This window comes from Vicugna pacos, chromosome 3 (genome assembly GCF_048564905.1).
Source record: "Vicugna pacos chromosome 3, VicPac4, whole genome shotgun sequence".
Lineage (NCBI taxonomy): Eukaryota > Metazoa > Chordata > Mammalia > Artiodactyla > Camelidae > Vicugna > Vicugna pacos.
In genome coordinates this window covers 106,861,829-106,885,953 of record NC_132989.1, presented here as the reverse complement: position 1 = coordinate 106,885,953, position 24,125 = coordinate 106,861,829, and the positions used below count along the sequence as shown (strand labels likewise).

General features: G+C 34.9%; 1 protein-coding gene across 1 annotated transcript in view; it reads right to left on the bottom strand.

Moving 5' to 3' along the window:
• CDH18 (cadherin 18) overlaps positions 1-24,125 on the bottom strand; it is an 889,079-nt gene that overhangs the window by 71,938 nt on the left and 793,016 nt on the right. The window contains exons 7-8 of the mRNA XM_072958825.1: positions 21,735-21,922; positions 8,995-9,248 (exon numbers count right to left, since the gene is read on the bottom strand). Coding sequence (XP_072814926.1) covers positions 8,995-9,248; positions 21,735-21,922 — 442 coding nt within the window. The remainder of the gene's footprint in view (positions 1-8,994; positions 9,249-21,734; positions 21,923-24,125) is intronic.

Below are 24,125 nucleotides of genomic sequence, written 5' to 3'. Positions count from 1 at the left end.
CCCAAAACAAATTTCCCAATTTTCAGATACTGTAGAGGTGATAACCACTTCAGGCCACTGAAGAACCTCTCCTACATTCTTTTCTTTGTGCACAATAAACTGTCTTGATTTATTCAGAATGTAAACACAAATTCTATGAAAATTTGTTTCCAAAAGAGATCCAGCGTATGTGTGAAAATGGTATTGAGCAGTAGTAAGAGAATCAACACGGGTTTGGAAACCAAGTAAGAGTGGTGTTCGTCACACCTAACCCTCTGATTAGCTCTGTGACCGTAAGCAATGTACCACCTCTCTGAGCCCTTCTTTGTTAGCAAAATGGAGATGTTGCCTACTTGTAACTTTCTTGTGACAATTAAATGAAGTAATATATGAAAGTATTTTATGCTTGAGTACAACATGACAGACCTCAATAGTTAACTGTTACTTGTTTTATTGTCTCTTAAGTTCGCTTTCTGTCTTTCTTTCTTAGAAAACTTATGTTTATTTTGTTGAGAAAGTTCATGAATAGTAAGTTCTGTTTTTTTGTTAGTTTGTTTTGTCTTTTTCTTCTGGCAAAGTGCTCCAAACACAGTAGGAGCTGAATAAGGATTACTATTGAATGAACAAATGTCTCCATACAAATGGCATGAATTGCTGTCCATTTCCAAAAAAAAAAAAGAAAGAAAATTCTGTCCAAAAATTATTTCCCTGCCCAATGCACATCAGTCAACTTTCATTTGGAAAGTTTATGAGAATAAAACTCTTTCTACAACCTACCATAGCACAGGGGTACGACTTTGCCTTATAAGTGAATGAATAAACCAACGAAGCCTTCAACAAATACAAAGAAGAATCTGTTAGTACCTAATGTAAAATTAATTAAGGCATGTCAGAGTAGCCTTTACCTCTTTTGTAAATGTTTTGGCGGAAAGAATCAGGCCAATAGGTCATCACGCTTTAATTATCCAGAGCAGTAGGTTTTCATACAGAGATGAATTTTTTATAGATTCCTAATATTATGTTCAAACTTTCTTAGATTAATTCAGGAAATAAACTTTCTTTTACAGCGTGTGCTAGCTTATATTTCTCTTTCACTGAGAGATATCTAAACATTGCAAAAAGGACAAATACATTTACAATTTTCACAGCATTTCATTTAACTTACAGTTCTGGAACTAATTTTAAGTTGTAATACAATTATCATTTTTAAAGCTCATTTTTTTTAGACTTTCGGTTGAATCCTAGGGGAAAAAAAAAAAACCCTCCATAGTACCTCATGTGGATGCTTTGGCTAAATCTGCAGGATACATAGCCAACAGGATTCGTATGAGGGAGAAAATGTTTAGGTAGATTCAAGGGCTACTCTAGTATGATTATTATAGCACAACATTATGTCCTGACATCACTATAAGCTCACCATATCTTGCATGAACTAGATGCCAAGATAATATCTATACTAAATGCTACTTAAGAAGTTTTGTGATCAGTAATCAATAAGATGTTGCCTATGAGGGACTGATTATCACCTGGCTGCAGACTAGAGGAAGTACAATTAAGCTTGTTCCGGCTCAGATTTGTCCAGTGGTCCTTAAGAGCCCACTCACTGGACAACTCCCTATGCAAACCATGACTAATTTTCTGCTGTCAGATAAATGGGCCCATTTAACATAGGGGATCTTGCAAAAGTTGCTACTGTAGCTTATAAACCTGGGTTAAAATTTTTTATTCCTACAACTACTCTGTTCTGTCATTCAATATGTGCACCATTTCATATTTCTAGTAAATCTATTTTAATGCAATGAAAAGAAAAAAGCATTACATTGAAATAAGACGAAAATTTATTCTTAAAATTAGAATTTATGGGCAAACAAAACACCAGACACGTTATGGCCATGGTAAACACTGTCAGTCTCAACAATGATTGCCTTTATTCAAGTATTTTCTTCAACAGAAGCTACTTTAAACAAATTACCCAGTTCATCATTTAGTAATCAATTTCACTGATTATATAGGCCTAGATTCAAGATAATTATTAGTCATGTTAAAGTACATTAGAAAAGTTTTTTCACTTCAATAACAAAATTTCAGCCCTCAGAGGCACTTGTTATTTTCATTATAGTCTGTCCATTTCACCATAAAAATTAATTTAAAACTTACATCATGGAAATCTATTTTAACAGTGGCTTACTTGGAGAAACATCAGTTGGCTTAAAGTATAGAAGACTTCTTTCAGTTGTCACACTGTAGATACTTGTGGGTAAAGAACGTGAGTAGTAACGCAAATATATTTGAGACTTTGCCTCCCAACCAGCTGTTTTTGTGAGTTTTACTGACTATGATCAATAGATGGGATAAAGTTTAATCAATGTACACCCTGTGGGATATTACAGCAGCTTGGCCTCATCTTTAATTTAACAAAAAGTCACACACCTGCAGTATAGCTCAGATTCATTAAAAAATTTAAGATTCCCTTAGCTCACTTTGGGGATGCAATTTATTCCACAAGTCATGCACCCAGAAAATAATCCTTCTAAAAAAAAATAGAACATAAAGACCATTTGTCACTTGATAGTGTATTGTGCTTAATAAGACAGGCAGCACATACAGCACGTAGATATTCTGGAAAGCTTTCTAACGTCTCAAACCAAAGCCTTGCCCCAATGAGACAAAAGCACCTCAAGAAGTAAAACGTCTGCACAAAAAATGCTTCCGCCTGTTATTTATGCTTTTCAGTAATGAAGATTTTAAAAATTCCAGTAATCTTGAGTTTTATAAATGCTATGGAACCATTTTAAGCATCTTTTATTTCTTTGAAAAATTCACAAGAAAGCTATTTGGATGGTTTAGTTCCCTGTCGGTAGACTAGCAGATGTCACGAAGCCAGGATTTAGGCATTCATTCCAGAGCTAAGGGAGTTGCACAGGCCCACCCAGAAAATAGTTTCTCCCTCTGGCATCAGGATTCTGATTTGGGGTGGTTTCCACCACATGCTAGGTTGCTAGGTAACTGTGAGCCCAAAATGGAAATATTTCTAGGGGTCTTCTGTATCTTTTTTGAAGCACGGTGACAGTGACCACGTTCTCTTCCAAGCTCTGTGATTAGCTAGCGATGTAACTGGGAGTCAGTCACTCAGTTGGCTTAGTCTACAGATCTCTTCATCTCTGACAGAACAGGATTGTCTTGGTCATCTCTGGGTGCCTTGACATTCTCAAATGCCATAGTGACGTGACATTTAACAGTCAAGTTATTGGTCAATCTAAATGTGCTAATTTGGCTATCTGTAATGTGATAAATGACAAAACACAAGTCAAAGACAAGGACTTCCAGTTTTAAACGGGAGTCTTCTTTCTCTCTATCTGCACTCAATTTGCATTAATTGTGCTTAATGAATTATCTCCTTTGTATCAGATGACTATGCCAGTTTTAATGAGGATATATTAAGGCTTTCTATTAAAGGTCCAATTAAGGCATTCTTGACTTTCACTAAGTTAATCTTTCATAAGTAAATTTGGTCTATAAGGTTTTTACTCACTGTATATCAGATGATATCTTTAATGTGAATATATTTTGAAACACATTTTCTAGGTATTCTTGTCTTTCTTTTTGGAAGTTTGATTCCTATAGTCAAACCATCTTAGTTACTTTTTTAAGCTTTCCTTTTCAACTCTACCATATCATCTTGTCATTATTTTGAAATACAGCTTATTTTTTGCTGTTATAACATCCCCAAGTGAATGAGGTGCTCCTAACTGTCATCTCATCATTAGCTTCATGAAAATTTCAGAAATATGTAAGAAAAACAAACACACTAAGGACGCAGTGAATATACTGGAAGCATTTGTTCAGAGGTTACAATTAAACTAAAAGTAGGCTGAGTAAACACTTCTAATTCTCTACAACTGTTCTTTTTTTTAAAGATATTTTAGAAAGTTGTTTTTTTTAATTTGGCAATTATTTCCAAACTCCATCACAATTTTATTTCTTATGTTAGCACATAAATTGGCTATTGTTTCCTAAATAATGTCATGGTAAGCATTTGAAAACAACAATGCATGATATTTACTATTTCTTTCTAATGGCTTTAAAGTTATAACACAAAGAACATACTAAACATTTTACCAATCAATAAATGTATAGATAAATTCAGATAATAAATCAAAGTGGAAAAGAAGATGAGGGGCTATCCTTACTCATACAAATTCATGCTAAAGCTCTTCATCCTAGAGAAATGTTAATTGGAGACTTCACTAATTTCCTTTTTGTTGTACTAAATCAAGTCATATATGTCTTTGACTTTACATGTGGAGAAACTCTAAAATTTAGAGTTTTTTTCATGAGATGCTAGAGTTAAAAATGGAATTTGACTTTCTTCTGCATCTCTTTTTCCAGAAGTATGAAACACATCTAAACATGGAAAACATTCATCTGTTTCCTACTTTGTAATACCTGACGTCTGTAAATGCAGTTTATAATAATAATAATAATTCGTATTACAATAATTTTTATTAGTTGAAATATATGAGAGGTAGTATATTATGGCTTTTAAAAAACAGGGTCCTTGGAATAAAGCAAAACTGGATTTAAATTCTAGATCTGCCACACTTTATCACTATGTAAACTTGGCCAATTTACCTAATTTTCTGAGCCTAGTTTCTTCATCTGTAGAATGGGACTAATACTATAGACTCTTTAGGGTGGTTAGAGGGGTTTTTGACTTGCTGTATAAACCTCTGGCCCACAGAGAGCAAGCAATGAATGGTCACTGTTTGTAATAGTCATGTGATACGGGTCACATTTCCAGAAAGCCCTCTAGCCTCTTGTGTTATCACAGGGTTGCTCATCCGTCAGCAGCTACACCGGAAATCCCTGAATTTCAGTTGCAGTATGCCAGCAAGTGAGCACAGGCTGTTTAAATCAAGGTTTCTTTCCTACTGGTAAATAGCCTGGTTCCAATTCTATTTTTAAGAAAGTTGGTGATTATATTGCTGCAAATTGCACATCCTTGTTTTGAGTCGAAAGAGACAAAAGCTAGACAGGGCATGCTCTTAGAAATCTGAATAATCTTACTAATAGCTTAGAAAATTGAAATACAAAAGGCTGAAGTCAGGAAGCTTTTCACAAATGCCTGTAAGATGCAAACTCCCTTTCATTATCAATTCTGCAGACTTGGAGTTAATTGCATTTTAGGGCACATTGCAAGGTACAGCTTTTCAAGACGTGTTTCCTTAATTAGTACAAACATTTGGTCCCTGAGAAACGTGGAAGTATAGGATTGTTTTTGTATTTGTTAATGTTTTCTGTATTTTATTCACTGTTTGCACCTAGAGGCCCATGTGAATGACACATTTTTATTAAAATTAAGAACAACTATTATGTAAATTATGCCCCCAAACACGAGCTATGGAGTCTGATGATTTTAAGGAAGCTTTGGAAGGATTCATTTCAGCTGTCTAACCAAAACAAAACAAAAATATAAGGCACAAGCTAATGAATTTGTGCTTCTTAGAATTTGCATTTGGAGAAAATATACCAGTCACCTTTGCGTAGCAACAATTAGGGGACTGTGTGAAACGTAGCTGGTGTTCAATTAAATGCTCCCAATGACAGAGCAATTACTGAGGACGTTAACAATATTATGGAGCAATTATATATAAATATTTTTTAAGAAATAAAGTGTATATGTTGAAACATTCACATGAACATGCACGTATGTGAGACATCTACACTGATATGCATTTCCCAAAAATAGTTTTTCAAAATTTATTTCCATGAATTTAATAATTAGAACTCCTGTTTTGCCAAAGTAACATCCAGTTTGGTTTTTTCCCTGTGTTAAGTGTTTTCAACCTCAGCACTATTGATATTCTGGAACAGATAATTCTTTGTTGTGGGGACTCACTTGTGAGCTGCAGGATGCTCAGGACCATCCCTGACATCTATCTACAGATGATAGCAGTATTCCTCCCCAAGTTGTGATCACCAAACACATCTTCAAACATTGCCAGTGGTCCCTTGGTAGGGTTGTTAGAGTAGGCAGATAGCCAGATATGAGCAGAGAAAGGGGGGCACAGGCCAAGTGGCAGAAAATCATACGTCATCTAAACAACGGGGGTCCCTGGGCAGATGGCAAAAAGCTGGAACCTCTGGACTGATAAGAAATCACACATTTGGGGTGTAAGTGTCCTGGCGGCCAACAAAGAAAGGGAAAAAAGCAGGATCTCTAGTGTCTAAATGTAACCTTTTGCTCATTATGCCCTCATTACAAGTAAATTAGCCTTGCAAATTAGAAGTTCCCATCATGCACCGACATCATGACACTTCCCATCCAGACTAAATAAGAACAAAAATCCCTCTTCCCCTTGAGAAGGTTGATCTGGGGTGAAAATCAGGGAATACAACTCTAAACCCTTCCCCCCGAATGAATATTCCGTCCATTCATTTTTACACCCTATGTAACCAACTTGCCAAAGAAACTCAGCGTAGCCACTCACCTGAGTCTGCCCTCTCTCCCCTTGACCGTGTACTATCCATCCCTCAAAACATCCTCATTTTACTTTCTTAACCTCCGTGTCTGTCTCTGAATTCTTTCTGCGATGAGACAAGAACCTAATTGCCGGCAACAGAGGGATTTTGCCCTGGGGTGACCACTGTTTTACGTGGAACGGTGATTTTGTGTATGTTAGGATGTACAGAGCAACACTGAAAGAAGTCTGTCCCTGACCTCAAGTTTTCCTCCTTTTGCCTACCTTTTTGGAACATCTCTTCCACCCTTCACAGCATTTTAAAATTCCATTATTATTTATTTTGAAATGCACCTCCTCCTATCATTGTTTTTATTAAAGTTATTCATGCATCTCTGATTTCTCTTCTCCCCGCACTGACATTGCTGTCAGGATTAATTTCCAAGATGTGGACTTAGCACAAAGCCTCTTTGTGATCTCTCTCCAGCTTCTCTCTCCAACCTCATTATTTGCCATTCCCACACAGGCAAACTGAGCTCCTTGTGTACACAACAAACTTCAGTTATCTTCTCTATTCTTCACCTGTCTAATCCTTAACCTGGATTTTGAGCCTCAATTCAATCTTTCTCAACTCATTCTCTCTAGAAGATGTTGGGCACACCTGTTCACTACACATTTTATCAGACCTTTATCACCCTTATCAAAGGATGCAAATTTTTTTTGATCTCTTCACTAGACTTCAAGCTGCTCTTTGTATGTGTATGTGTGTGCCTGTGCTTAATGTCTTTATCACAAAGACTATTGTAATATTTGCATATGATAGGTGCTTTAAATATCACTTTTAAAAATAAATGTATTTCCCACCTCTTTTAATTAAAAAATACAGAATTCATCATTAATACCAAGTTTTAGCCTTCAAAAGAAAGTCTTACCAATGTTTATCAAACATTTTCACAACAAACTCACAGCATGAAGTATTTTTACTCTCAAAGGTGTTGGCTCCTTTTGGTAAATGGCTGCATTTGTAAATAACCTTTATAATGCTAGCTTTCAATACAATTAGACAAATTTTACTTACTAAATGTCAAAAATGATATTAAAATATGGCATTCTATGGAATAATAAAGCACCGTGGACTTTCTTCTGGTTGGATAAATAAGCATATCAACTCCCGCCTGCATCCCTTAATTAAAGATCAGTTTCCATCACTGGGTTTATGCATGTTATTTTGTACACTTTGCCTGTCCTGCCTCTTAGAAGCCACATGCAGCTCCTGCTCTCAGTGTGACAGAGGTGTTATCAACTGACAGGGTACTCCCTCTGCTGCATTCACGGATGAAACAGAATTGTTTAATACACACATTTGTGCACAGAAAGTGGTTTCTCTCCATGCATGAGTGCTGTGGCCATTTTTTTAAAAACTTAAAAACAATCATGCTCACATAAAAGAAAATTGAACATTTCACAAATACTACATAGATACCTAGGAGAATATTTATCATATTAACTTTTGTCAAAATGGATGAGAACTAAAGAGAGTGAGAATAAGAACTTGATGGGGAAAAGCAGGCAGATTTGTTAAGGACTTCAGACTTTCTAGGGCCTTAGGATTACCCAAGGGTATAAACACAAGGCAACTAAAGAGTTTTAAACATTACATAGTTCTTTCATTTTGTCATAACTGAGACAAAAAAATAAAATAAAACTCCCTTCTCATTACGCAAGGAAAGGTTTAATTACATCTGCGCATACGACAGTAATAAAATATTAGTGATCACTTACTGACTATGTGAAGCACTTTCTGTCAATCTAATTTAATTCTTCCAACATATTTATGCAGCATTATTATCCCCTGTTCATATATTCAATCCTGAGATTCAGCAAGGTTGAATGACTGTGTAAGACCCCACAACTAGTAAACCAAGCCACTGGAAATCTCACATCAGTCTTCCTGCCTTCAGAGGTGATTCTCTAAGAAACACTCCACACTGCCTTGGACAAGTCTGCATTTATAGAGTCACTGCTGGATGCAGACCACTCAGCTTAGCACTTTAAGCTCATCACTGAGTCAGTCTCACAATGAATAACTCTGAGGGACCGATACTAGTGTTCTTCCTTCACAAATAAGGGTGATTTCCTAAAGGTTTGCAGCTACTGTGACCAGACAAGGATTCAGAGCCGAATGTTATTCCCAAACCTTCATTTTAAAAACTGTATTTATACCCCTAATCATTAAGGTACCAAAGATTCTCTAGTCTGTGATTAAATATTTCTATAAAAAATTTTCCAGTCAATTACACTCCCATCTATTAAGTCGAATGGAAAAAAAAAATCTGTGTGGTCAACAATATACTCATGGAGATAGATAGCTACAGGTATTCTAAATTTGACAGAAACCCATCTGTTATTCACTCAGGTAAAGAATCAGTTAATATGATAATTGGATTATAGTCATAGGAAATAACATGGAAATTAAATATTATTTTATTCATTTTGAATTGCTGTGAGAAGCAATAAAATTGTTACAGGTCTAAAAGGTGAAAATATAACATACCTCACTAAGCTATTAGCACTGTCAGGATCTTGTGCCAAAACTGTGCCAACGACAGTCCCGATCTTGGCATTTTCATAGACTTCCATGACGTAGGAGGGCATGGAAAACAGTGGTGGCTCGTCTACATCCCCAACAATGATCTTCAGCATGGTAGCATCTTTAAAAGGACCCAAGTGAGAAAAGCGAAAATCAAGATGTGTATTTGCTCCTTCTATGTTGAGGGTATATGATTTCTTTTTCTCATAGTTCAGCGGCTGTGGGGAAAAAAATAAGATTTCCAATATTATGACTATTATCAGTTTTCAAACAAACATTTTCTTTTCCTTTTTTGAAACAAACAAACATGGATGGGTTTAGGTCAATCTGTTTCCATTTATAAACAAACTATGAAGTTTGTCTTGACAATAACATTTAAAGCAGAAATCATGAAAATTCAAGTCTGAATCAATTGTGATTTTTCAGAGCTATAAACAGGATGATAACTGGATACAAATGGATATTTCCCACAGGCAAGTAAATACTGCTTTTTGGAGACTCAATCCTAGTCTCTTCTAGTAACTTCTTTCTATCTCCTTCTCAACTTAAATTATTACTTTTTTAAAAAAAATATTTGCTACTAATTTGGTAAATTAAAAAAATACATTTTTTTACATTGAAACAATATATCGCATATCATTACTTTTTATGTATTATCATCTTATTTTTACCTTATTGATTTTGAACTTGATATCTTATTTTGAAATCTGATAAATTTTTAAGTTTTCATTTCAGCAATATTTTCTAGAATTTTTAGTAAAAGATTTTATACAGACTTTAGAATTTTTTTCTGTGGTTTTAATTGTATTCACTCTCTTTTTTTGCTGGTAATACCATTTCATGTATTTGTTTTTTTGTTCATTTCCTTTATTAGGATGCTTCGATCAATTTTATTTTTTTCTAGTGTTCTGTTTGTATGCCATTTACTTTTTAGCTTTGAGTCTTTATTAACGGCTTCTCATAAACTTTTTAATTTTCTTTCTCATTTTAAAAAATCATCTAGTCAACTTTTTTTTTTTCTGTTAATAATATGTCAGGAGTCGTGACTTTGGCTTAGTATACAATAATGAATGAAAATGAGGTCCGGCTGGTGTTTTGTCTCAGGGAATACATATATAGGATATAAAAGAGTAAACAGACATTTATAGCCCTGTGTATCTAGTGCTATAAGGCAGTGTAGGTATTATGAAAATAACAGGGATATAAACTCAGACACAGGAGCATATGAGCAGGTAGGCAGTACTTGTAAGAGGAAGAACCTTTTTTGGATCAGAACTCAAGGTTTCAAAAGTGTTAAACGTGAGGCACATAACAGGTTCTGTGACCCTAAATGAGCTTAGATTTAGAACCAACCATGTCAGAAGTCTCCATGGTGATGTTACGGCAGGTGATACAGAGATCAGCCTTTTATTTTGAGCCTAGGGAAACACCTATAGATAAACGCTTATGAGAAGAAATAATAGATTTCTTTTCCACCCCTATTTCTGTCACTGATTCTGCACTGGCCTGCTTCAGTCTTGCAGCCTTCTTTCTTGGCATAATCAGAGAATGATCATTCCCTATGGAGGAACTCATACATTTTCCTTTACCTTAGGGGCCAACGAGAAGCTGATTAGAAAGAGTATTCTTAATGGGATTTTATAAACAGTAGATCAGTCCTACTGATGATTATTTCCCTATCTCTTCTGAATTGCTTTGGAAAATTGAACTTCCCAGAGATTGAACACAAGGAAAAACAACCATTTAATTTCCAAACCAGATAATAAGAATCTGGAACCAATAATATGTCTCAGGCGTCTGGATAAGACTAGGTCACTACAATAGTCTACAAGTGTTTGTAAGACAAAATAAGAATTCTGAGAATACTAAAAACTCAAATTCTTAAATATGAACCATCTATATAAAATATACAAATTTATATATGATAAAATATTATGTATTTTAGATGTATATATTTTAAAGAGGGGCTAACTGACCTGCAGCTTATGGCCTATCAGTTGGGAGTCATTTCCTTCCCAGGAAGTTTAAACTAGAAATGAATTTTAAAAGTAACTAGCACCCATCTTGTTTAGGGAATTGCATGACTTTTAGTTAGACCCATAGATTTATTACACTTTTTCTTTCCTTGATTCCTCTCTCCTTAACATAATATTCTGTCTTAGACTAATTCAATAAGTCTCCAAATTTAAATCACCTGACTTAGAAATGGTACAGACTTGCTGCCTATCAAGAATAAGGTGCACGGCTACGGTCCCCCTGGCACAGAGGAGATGGACTATCAGAATCCTGGCATTTTGCTCATAGAAAGCATCACCCTTGGGAGGTTTACTGCTTGTTTAAGGTCAATTTAATTCCTTAGACTCAACCTGCTGCATCTGGTCGACTATATAATGACTAAGGTTCATTAAGAGTCTTTCTGACTTTCAATAAAATTTGTGGAGATAATTTTTGCCACCTCTACCTCATCAGATATTATTATCAAGATGTGCATCCAATATGACAGTCTTCTCTTTTTCCGTTCTTTAGCAGGTCCCCTGGCAAGTTAGATAACATTTATCTTAACACTAACCTACCTCCTGATGAGGTATAAACTGTTTATGTGAATAAATGGTTCCGTGCTAATGATTATCTCATATATACTCAACTACCCCAAGACACAAATAATCATTTTGAAGGACTTTGTGAGGCCTGGCTGATGGATGGATAAGGACCCATCTAGAGTCATCAAACAATGAGAAGAGTATTTAAGTTTGGGACAGGAATTTAGAAGCAGATGAATTAATGTAAATGGAAACATTTTAACAACCACATTTATGAAGAAAACATGGCAGTGCTAAACTGTAAGTATAGAAAAACTGGGAGGAAATTACACTATTTATTCTTGGAGGTTGCAGGATTACATATACAATATAAAGTATGTCAATCCCTTGTTTTGTAGTAGAACTACAATAGTACATAGAAATTGGATTAGGAGTATAATTATATTTTTCCTATTAATATAAATCCTGGTAAAGCTGTCCAAATACTGATCATTCATACACTGTGGATAGATATTCCAGTAATTTCCTAGTAATCTCTTATTCCTGGGAAACTAGTTAGAACTCTGTCTATGGGTTTCATTTTCCATAGTTACCAGCAGATTTTTTATTACCTAAAAACAGCCAATGAAAAACAGTATGTCAAAAACAGTGAAATTTATTCATTTAATACCTGGTTTTTATGAAAAGATAGTGGAGGGAAAAAACATTAAAAGAGAAAAAAAGAAAATTTACTCAGGCTATTAACATACTACAGAAAGCAAAAACATGAAATGTCTAGCTGAGAGTTTATGAAACACAAAACATACCCTTTCCCACTTTCAAAACAAAACAAAACAAAAATGGATACAAAATAAGTCCATAAATGTGAGGCATGGTGGGAACTTGCTAAGGGCGATTATACAGCCAGAGACTGTTTATGAGAATAAGAAAGACTTTTCCTGCTATACTATCTTAAAACTTCAACTGTCCATGCTTATAGCTCTTTTTGGCTGGATTCGGACAGTAATCATTTGAATGGAACAGATGATTAAAATATTCAAGCTGAAAAAAAATTGGGAAAAGAGTTCTTCCTTTTTGCTACTTGAAAACGCTTGGAAAGAATAAGATCCTGTCTTTCACAATGTTCACCGTTATTTTTGCCTCACTAAGATGTTTGGTGTGGGATGGGGTTTTATAATTTGAATCTAATTTATCCCATTTAACAAAATTTCAGAACTATGCCAAGTTTCTTTTTTCTTTTTTAATGTTTTTGAAAACTCCAAGTCTGGATTATCAGTTCAGTATCTAATATGAAAAGCAGGTGACCCTAAAGCAATGGTGTTCTACTGGAGATTACTAATATAATATTAACATTTAGGGAGGAATATTCCAGAAACACTATCTGATTCATTTTTCATTTTCATAGAATGTGCCCTGGCTTTAATTCTCTGGACAAGTCTCAATTGTGACCCAAATTCTGAGAGTTACAAACAAAAACTGTTGTATCATTGATGCTCATTGTTAACCAATGCTATGATTATTGACATCAAATTTAGTAAATTAAAATTGTTTTTAATAGCATATGTGTCAATTATAACATGAGATATACTTATACTAGGAATCTATCATTTATCTGAAATGAAAAATTAACTAGTTGTCCTGTATTTTACCTAGCAGTGCTAACTAGGATACAATCATGACAATCATTGTTGGTAATCAAATACACGAACAATATATAATCAACAGCAATATAACAGAGATATTTATTAGCAACTTCCAACTTCAAAAAAAAAAGGTTAGCTTTAATCATTTGAAATTCCTGTTATCAACAATGTATGACATACACTAAAGGTAATTTCATGATTCAGCTTAAGATATTTGTTGTTCTGACATTGAACCATCTAAGCATTTCTGGAATAATTCAACTTGCTATGTGTTTTGTTTTACTGAGATGGTGCTTGGAATGGTTCCACAGGTATTCATAAATGAGATTTGTGTTGGTTTATTAGGTTTTTGTGTTAATGCCATTGCATTAGTTTCTAGGGGCTGTCATAACAAATTACCAAACACTGGGTGACTTGAAACAACAGAAATGTATTCTCTTGCACTTCTGGTGACAAGTCTGAAATTTGGCAGAGCTGAGGGCCTATGGGGAATGTAATCTATTCCTCACCTCTTCCAACTTCCGCGGGTGCCCTGGCATGCCTGGGGAAGAAGCTACCCCAGCACTGTTGGGAATCCAGTTTGCATTCTCATTCAACCACCTGTGGGATAAAACTCTAGGCTTGGTGTTCAGAAATGCTTTGCAGCTGTGGGCCATAAATATGCCTTTCAGGGGAAACAGAAAATTTCAGGTAACTCATGTCACAACTATTTTGGTTAGATTGTGTATTCTCCAATGAAATAGTCCCTCATTTTAATGTTCCAAATTATTTGCCTATGATCTCCATACTTGAAGGTCAACGCAGTTGGATATAAAGGATTTGACTCATATTTACTTTCCTTAGTCTATGGTACGTATTGCTCCATGCATGCTTAAAAGCAATCGCCCATGCAAAGTTTCCCCTGACCCTCCTTCATCTTTGAAAAATTGGCCCTCTTTTATCTGTGAACTCGTAACAATTTAAGTAAACCTATACCATTAGCATTTGACATCTTGTATTATAACAATGTATCATGTCTATTCAGTTTTCCCTAAGAGCAAGGATATTATCTAATTCATCTTCATATTTCAGGTACTTGGCATAATTCCTGGTACACAGTGAGTGATTAATAATCCTTCTTCAATCTCAAATAAAGCTGTGCTTAGAGAACAGAAAAGTGCTATTACATGGTTTACATTTGAAGGAGGGAAAGTGCTATGTTATTTCTAAAATATGAAATGAACACCTATGTGTGAACTAAGCAATGAACATTTATCAACTCATTTGATAATCACAACTCCTGTGACTTGTAACTGTTCCCATTTACAAATGAAGAAACTAAGGAACAGAAAAGTTAAGACGCTTATTCAGGGGCAACAGCTTGTAAGTGATATACTTGGGATTTGAACTCAGGCAGTGGGCCTCCGGAAGCTGTGCCCTGAGGCACTATGACATTCTGCCTGAAATCTAATCAGCATATAAATAATGTAATATAGCATTCCAATGTGACGACTCATAGTGAACAGATTTTTAGTGGAATGAAATGTCCTCACTATTACAGGGTATATTCATGCATCTTTCCATTTATAAAGACATTAAAAATGAACTATCAACTTCATGAATTATAACTTCATTAATTCTGGCTACCAAAACTCTTATAATTTCCTTAACTCACAGATTCACAAAGCTAAGAAACTAAGATGTTTTTCATGCAAAGTCCTCTACAGCCTCTGTCTCTGTTACAAGTTCTTATTCTGGTGTCAGTTTAACCACCCCAGGTAAGCTTCTCTTACTTGTGTTTGGTCACTGCTCAAGGTCCTCATGAAGCTCACTGACAGTGAGCTGACTCCAGTCTTCATCTCAAGTTTCAGTTTCTTAATTTTATCCCATTACTCTTAGTAATTACTTTTACATATCATTGCTCTTCCTAACTTAGAAAACCATACTTTTCTCTCTTTAATATTAACACATTTCTTATTATTGTAGATAAGTTATCATCTTTCCCATCAATCATTTTCTAGCCAGCTCTACATATTTGGAATTTTTTAATTGTTTCTCATTAATCACTTGTACTACTCATTAAATCATACTAATATATTCCTTTGCTGGAACCAGATAACTGTCAGAAATAGATGGATACTGAAAACAGTATTTAGTCAGATTGCTCTAGGATTCAATTCTTCTTGGAGTTCAAGAAGGTCATAAAATTTTATCTTCCTAAATAACAAGAAGAGACTCCACAGGACCTCTCCTTGATCCATTTTCTATTTTGTATCATTGTCCACATTGTTAGCTGTGGGAATGGGAAAATAATGGGACTGGTTGCAACATTATTTAATAGATGAAAAAAAAAGTCACTTCGATTATGCAAAAAATGGCCAAATCCTGAAATAGTGACTGACATTATTAATTTTTGTTTTCTGAGAAAAATTTCTATTTTAAATAATATCTTGCCCAACATAAGAACAATTGCTTGCATCTGAATACTGTTTCTTCAGCTAGGTTTTCTTATGCTATGATTTGTGGTCCTTGTCAGAAGCCTTTTCTGCATGGTAGACGTTCTGTGAAGATTAGAACACACGTATGTACCTTATATTATAAATTCTCTATATAGAAGAATGTATGACCCATTTAATGTGCATAATTCCGAGGTTATCAATACAAATAAATATTACATATTTTCTTCCTGTCAATGGAAGACTGGGAAAACACATGGAAATGTTTTATTTTAAATAACAAATGTACATATATAATATATAAAGTATATTTATTTATTCCTTATTATTCTATTTATATACACTCATATACTAGCACATATATGTGCATTACATGTGTGGGTATTTCAATATGCCCACACTTATGAAAACTTATCTATAACTTATGGATGTGGATAGCTTAACTCAGTAGGTTGTTTCAACAGATCATTCATTTCCAATTATATTACACTGTAGGAATATGTGTTAAAAACTGTTAATGAATGCTCAAAGTAGTTTCAACAGATCTGTCACTCCATGGCCATACCTACAGATGAAGAGTAAGAGTAAAAGTTTCCCCAAAGCAGTTCTCCATCAGAGGTGTTCTAAATACAGTGATAGACTTCACTGAATTGAAAGTTGGACTTTCTCCTCTTCAGCTTCTGGCTGGGCAGGAGAACCACTTTCCAGATACTAGGATCTTACAAGAATAAAAACAGTAACCTGGTGGAGGTTTTTAATAATAAAATCCCTAATGAATGTTTAGTTTTTGTAAATAACTCATTAGAATTAGAAATCTATTTCTTTTTATGTACAAAGTGTGCTCGTGTGCTTGCTTGTGTGTGCTTTTGCAATTGGCTGGAATGCCTTATTTTTTATTGCACTTTGTGGTTCACAGCCCCAAAACTTTACAATATAATGGCAAAGAACATCCTGATTCTTGGTCGCTCAGTGCATGTCATGCCAAAGAAATGATAAGAAAAATTCAATAAATGTAATCTACTAAAAATTTTAAAATGTGGTTATTTAGAATAGACCTAGTATGGTTATAATGAAAAACATTTTCATAGTTTTTCTCTTAGGATTAATTTAAACTTAAAAAAATACTTTTTATAATTTTTTATGTTTATTTTCATGACCCATCTCTAATCCTGTGTTAAATAAGATGGTATAACGATCTTTAACACACTGTATGGTATAAAATTAAAAAAAAAATACAAAGTACCCAGTTGCAAAATGTTTAACAACTACTGTGGACAGGAATAGACTTGTAGTACACGTAGATAGACATTCAGGGATATTGTCATTACATTCATATGAATTAATTAGAAAAGTTCTTTCTACTCTATCAGATTTAGCAGATTTAAGAGGCATATGGAATTGCTATGTTTTGCACAGTGAGAAATTAGCAAAATGCCTTCCTTGATATGTAAAAAGAAAAGATAATTCAAAGAAGGATATGTGTGACTGAAACATAACTAGAGATGTTATACTACAAAGACAACATTGAACTTTGAAAAAAATCTCCTCTTACAGAAGATGGATGGGGAAGTAGCTCACCAAGACACGTGAATGACAGCATACACATGTGACATAATCTACACAGGATATGTCAATTTTTGTGTGCTTACAGGTGGATAGGATAACATGAAATAAAAGAGGTAGTAAAATAACCACATGGAGTGGTCTGGAAAGTGCAATTAAAATTTGGTGCAAAAAGAGGAAGAAAGGAACACAAGAAGAAAAGCAGACTTTGAGATCTTATTGCAATTGTTAGCCAGCCACAGCCTGTTTCCACCTTATTTTATCTATTTGTAATTATCACTTTGGAACATGCTAAAATAAGAAAAGTGAAGATTAACAGACTTGAGATAATGTCATCTATCTCTTAAAGGGCAAGACCAAAATGTATATTTCATCTGACAGTAAAGATCAGATTTTCCACCATCCTTCACTGCCTTGCAGACCAAGTTGAAGATTTCTGGCTTAAACTAACAGTCACTGTATTTGCAATTAAATGCACTTAACAAAGACAAGTGATACTCCAGACAGTATTTGCTGAAAGTCAAGAGAGCAAATAGGGTTGGAGTTCTGAAATAAAAAATATATATATAGCAGAACAGCTTCTATAAAGAACCTAATTTAACACAGGGACCACAAGAAGAAAACCTGAGAAAGACAGCTAAGAAGCACATCCCTAGCTCCAGAAGTTTCTGTCAGGAGAAAGAGTGCATCAACTTGCATTCATCCTTATCTTTTTCCCCCTTCTACCCAGTCAGGCTCCATTAAACAATGAATGAAAGTTATCAAAGTGTATTTACAATGTACCACACCATGGACGGGTGAATTCAGCTTGGCAATTTTCTGATGAAGGCATGATATGGACAGGGATGTATAGATGCTCCTGTAGGCTGATTTATAGAGCAATGCCAATTCTGATCTTTGGGAAGATTAGCTGTTCTGCCTTGCTGGCTAAAGTGAGCTGCTTCAGAGATTAAATAAGGTTTTAAAGGACTGTTTTATCTATTTCCTGCCATCTGAATGAATGCCTCTTAAAAGTTAAAATCCATAGAGTTACATAGTTTAGTTTTCAAATTGCAATTATTTGTAACATAAGATATATAGCAATGAGGTAACTCTGAGACTGATTATTCCAATTCATAGAATCAAGAAATTAGATAAAGGCAAACATGAATGCATTTTGGAGGAAGTGTAGACAACGTCAGAAAATAAATTCAGGGGAGAAGGTGAAAGATGATTTGAACTCACTAACTCACTAGTAGATCATCCTACCATTTACACAATCAAAACACTTATCTTGAAAATACCTCCTCTTTTTGTGTTTGGTGTGTGTAATGTAGAATAGAGAATGTTAATTACATATTTGTGCACACTTATGTGCATGTTCTATTTTGTCTCCATTTTTTCACAAACGACATCAAATTAATCGAGGCCATACAGGGTGGTAAGATCCCTATTGTCTCACAATCTATCCTTGTATTTTGAATTATGTGTCTATTCACGCCATCCATCACTACCTTCATTTTTTGCAAACAGGATATAATTTCCTACTTTATAAAGACAATATTTGTCCATAGGCAAGGACCCCCTTACCACTCTTCACACATACACATACTCCAGCTAGATCATTGCAAACCTATTTGTCGACATCTGTTTCTCCCTCCTGTTTGATTTTGGCAAAGAAGGAGGCATCCTCATAGCTTCTTTCTTCCCATCTGTGATCCAAAGCCTATACAGGGCCATCTCTACCTCAGTGCATCTTTTTACATCAGTTATCATCTCTTTAGTAACCTGTTTCTTGTTTCAATTGACCTTCTATCCACCTGTTTAGAGACACACTTTCAATCTCCCACTCAACATTACAATCTTCATCTTGTGATGTTTGTTTGCATTTATTTCCATTATAAAATTTCCTCCCCGCTTTACTACAAAGCTTCCCAAAGAGGATGGCACGTTTCTTTTTCATTTTTTTCTCCCTTGTCCGTGCTTCTCATTTCTCAACCACCACATGAAATTTGTTCCTCTCTGCACTGTAGCAAATAATTAAATATATATATACATACATATATATATATATATATGTATGTATATATATATATTTCCATCTAAATCTGTAAAATGAGTAACTGTTTAGACTCGGAAGAGATAGACTCCTGAGTTCAATTTTCTGTCAATGAACTACCACCTGGGTGCAGTTCTTTTTCTCTCTGTGATTCGGTTTCTGTAGCTGAATTGCAGTTTCTGTTTTATTAGTGAGAGTAATAACTCTCCTTATATCCTGATGTCCCAGCCAGATTTAAAGGAATGATAATAGGTGGATTAGCTCAATAAAGACCTGGAAAAAGTGCTTAAAAACCCATCCTGACAAAGAGGAACCACTTAACAAACTTAGACGCCATTCATACCGTTTTTGTGACGATGATGACATGATACTGATGCTGTACTGAGCTGAAAACGGCTGGTGACAAGCATCCTGCCCTCCCATTTGCCAAATCAGATTAATATTTATAATGCTAAGCTTGTTTTAAATTTCTAGACTACTTCACATTTTTAATGACTATCTTCCTCCTGGACAGCCTCCCTCGGGAATTTTCAGTGACAAAAGTTTCTGCAATTTTTTGAAATTTTCTTCCCAGGCTCTATTTCTTTCCTACTTTCTGCTTGTTTCTTAAACCCTGCTGTTCCCTAGGTTCAGGATTCATGTTTCAGGAAGAATTATTCATCTGTTCACTGGAATTTACCTGAGAGAGGAAGCCATGCAAGGAATGAAAAGCAGGCAGTCCTCACTTCGTCTTAAAATGGTCTGGTCCTCATGTAGTTTACGTCAATGATTAATCAGAAATATTGCCATCAAACAAGACCTAGTCGCGTCCCGCTTCGACACTGTCAATGGCTCTCCACTGGGTAAAATCGAACAATGCCCTCTGTGTTCTTGAACCACTAGCTCCTCACTCTCTTTGCTCCGGAATCAAGGATCCTTGATGTGCCATGCTCCACCCCACTCAGATTCCTGTTGTTGTTTGTTTTTTCCCTCTTCCTAGAATGTTCATCCTTACATTCTTTACTGGTTACCTCCTAGGTTTCCTTCAGTTCTCTGTTCAATCATCCCTGAGTATCAGACAGGACCAAATGTCCTAGATTTTTTTTTTTCCCGATAGCACTGTATAACTCTCCTTCATAGAACAGTTTTTATTGTCTCTGTAAGAATGCACGTGACATTTGACTGGTGTCTCTCCAATTCCACATGTTGGAAGCTCTATGAAGACAGAGACTAACTTTGGCTGTGTTCTTGCCTGCCTGGCTTAAACTAGAGCACAGCGATCAGCATGAAGAGGTACTCAAAACAGACATGTTTGTTAAATAAAGATACAGAAACTGACTATTTTTATTAACACATTTTTGATCCGGTTTGACAATCTCACGGGAAAAGAGACTAAAATGAAAAACAAATTTTAGATGAAGACATCCATATTTCACACAGACTAGTGATGACTATTTCTCTGTAAGTATTTACACAGTTTAAGTTCTACTTTGTACCCCCCTTTTGTCGCAGCCAAAAAATATATTCACTCTCAACTTTAAACCAATATAAAACTGTGATTATTTCATTAATGAGACTTTATATACTGCAAACAAAAAGGTATATATAAAACACACAAATAGATAAATAGATAGCTAGATGATAGATAATACATATAGACACAAATAAATAAACAGAATAGATAGATAGATAGATAGATAGATAGATTCACATCAATATTACAGTAGAACATGGGAATAAAATTTCTCAGCCCGTGTTCTAAACATATTATACAGAAGAATCATCTGGAGTACTTGTTAAAAAGGCTAATTCCTCAGCTTCATTCCAGCCTTTCTGAATCAAACTATAATGAAGGTCAGGCCTAGGGACCTGAATGTTACTATATTTCCAAGCTGAAATTGTTAAACACTTTAAGACTGAGACAGACTGCATTAGGAGTTACGATTAAATCCTTCTTTGCTAATTGTCTGTGTTCCACTTCATTTTTACAAGGTCGTGAACCTTATGTTCTTTAAAAAGCAAAAAAAAAGCAATAGATTTAGTCCAATGACAAATTCTTAGGAATAAAAAAAGAATTGAGGGAAAAGGTTAATGGTTTCACTCAAGGATCCATGACCTTCAAGCGAACCCATGTCTCCTAAAGATTGTTAGCCAACATGGTGAAGATTTTTACATTAGACAGAAAGTCTCTTAGCGTTACTTAGATTAGTACAATACAGAGTAATGACATTAATAGCACTGGCATTCGTGATGAGTCTGTTATCTGAAAATAAAGATAAGGGGACACATTCATAGTGCATTCTACATCCGACCTTCCCACCATACTGAAATATACTTAAGATTTAAAGAGTTAGACATAACCATAATTAAAATGTAATTATATTTCAAAGAAGAACATTTTATCATTTTAATGACCTGACAATATACCCATTCATACCTCTGCCAAATTTCCATTCATGGAAAAATGAGTGAATTACCTAAATCACTAACAGAATGTTCTTTTTACCTTCTTTAATGAAAGGATCCCTTCTCTGGTCTCTTTGTCAGTGGAGATGGAGAATATCCCAATACCATCACCGTTAATGATGGAGTATGTCATGTCAGCATTCGAACCAGTGTCTGCATCATTTGCCTTGATTTTCCCAACAGCTGAACCAACTTGAGCTGACTCAGGAACATACAGTTGATAATGCTCTGAAAGATATTTCATATGACACTTATTTGATGATGTTAATGATCATAAAATAACAATACTACAAGAAAAAGACATTAACATATTTAGACCATACATCTATTTATTTTTGCATCTATTTCATAGAGATTTACATTCCCCTACAGGCACTTATGAAATAGATATTAAGCATAACTGACTGGTTGTTACCAGTTGTTTAATCTTCAAATTAGAAACATAGCTATTGCAGCTATTTATTTTCTATAGCAAACCTTAAACAGTTATATAAATGACAGAAACTTTGAATTAAGATGATTTTATTAAAAAGTGTCAACCAAGATTAAATTAATGGTGATTCAATGTTACACATAAATATAATTAGACTATATAAATATGTAACTATAGATGTGGAACATCTATAAAAATAATTTTCCTAAGCTAATATTTTGGTAGTTGTGGTATGATAATTTTTTTTTAAGTTTGTGCATCTGGTAAGTGTATGGAGTATTCCAATTTGCTTCTAAATGTACAATTGAATGTTTTAAAGCATTATATATAGATACAAAAAGTTGACCTGTATGTATGTATTTGTGTGTGTGTAGCTGTTTATTCATTATTCAATAAAGACTTTTTTTCCCAGTTCTCTTCCATAAACATTTCTGATGCTGACACCAAATATTAATTTTTAGCTCAACAGCCCTTACCAACAGAACATTTCATGGGTTGAGTACCTTATTCCGTGAAACACGTGATCCCCTGACCTTAGTCACGTGCTTGTATCAGAATCTATTATATTTTTAAAGACTCCATCTATCCTGATATAGTTCATTGACATGGGAAGAACATGAGATCCAAATTTTATAGGTTACAAAAGCACCGTGGCTACTGTCATGCGTCCTCTTTCTCACTTTCTCTCAGATTGCTCCCCTGGGGGAATCCAGCTACCAGGTTGTACTGAAGCTCTACTGAGTAGACTGTGTGACAAGGGACTGAAAACTGACAACAATCATGTTTGTAAGCTGAAGGCAAAAAGCATCCCTGCCTCCCTCTGGGCTAGAGGCTACCATACCAGCCAGTGAGCACGTTCCTTGGTTTTTACTTAAAGGAACTGAAAACTTCTCTCCATGTAAAAACCAACACATGGATTTTTATAGCAGCTTTATTCATCATGGCCCAAACTTGGAAGCCACCAAAATTTCCTTTAGTAAATGAATGGATAAAAAAACTGTGATACATCCATAAAATGAAATATTATTGACTGTTAAAAAGAAATGAGCTTCAAGCCTTGTAAAGACATGGAGGAAAATCAGTGCATATTTTTTTAACATTTTTTATTGATTTATAATCATTTTACAATGTTGTGTCAAATTCCAGTGTTCAGCACAATTTTTCAGTCATTCATGGACATATACACACTCATTGTCACATTTTTTTCTCTGTGATTTATCATAACATTTTGTGAAAGTTCCCTGTGCTATACAGTATAATCTTGTTTATCTATTCTACAATTTTGAAATCCCAGTCTGTCCCTTCCCACCCTCTACCCCCCTGGTAACCACAAGTCTGTATTCTCTGTCCATGAGTCTTTAGATTCCACATATGAGTGATCTCATATGGTATTTTTCTTTCTCTTTCTGGCTTACTTCACTTAGAATGACATTCTCCAGGAGCATCCATGTTGCTGCAAATGGCGTTATGTTGTCGGTTTTTATGTCTGAGTAGTATTCCATTGTATAAATATACCACATCTTCTTTATCCAGTCACCTATTGATGGACATTTAGGCTGTTTCCATGTTTTGGCTATTGTAAATAGTGCTGCTATGAACATTGGAGTGCAGGTGTCATCCTGAAGTAGATTTCCTTCTGGATACAAGCCCAGGAGTGGGATTCCTGGGCAGTGCATATTACTAAATGAAAGAGGCCAATCTAGAAAGGCTAACTACTGTATGATTTCAATTAAACGATATTCTGGAAAAGGCAAAACTATGGAGACAATAAAAAGATTAGCAATTGCCAGGCTTGGGGTGGGGAGAGATGAATAGGCAGAGCTAAGAGGAAGTTTAAGACAGTGAAAATATTCTGTGGGATACAATAATGGTGGTCACTCTACATTATACCTCTGTCCAAACCCATAGAATATGCGATACCAAAAGTTAACCCTAAGTTAAACTATGGACTTGGGGTGATTCTTATGTGTCAAGGTAAGTTCACCCTTGGTTAAAAAA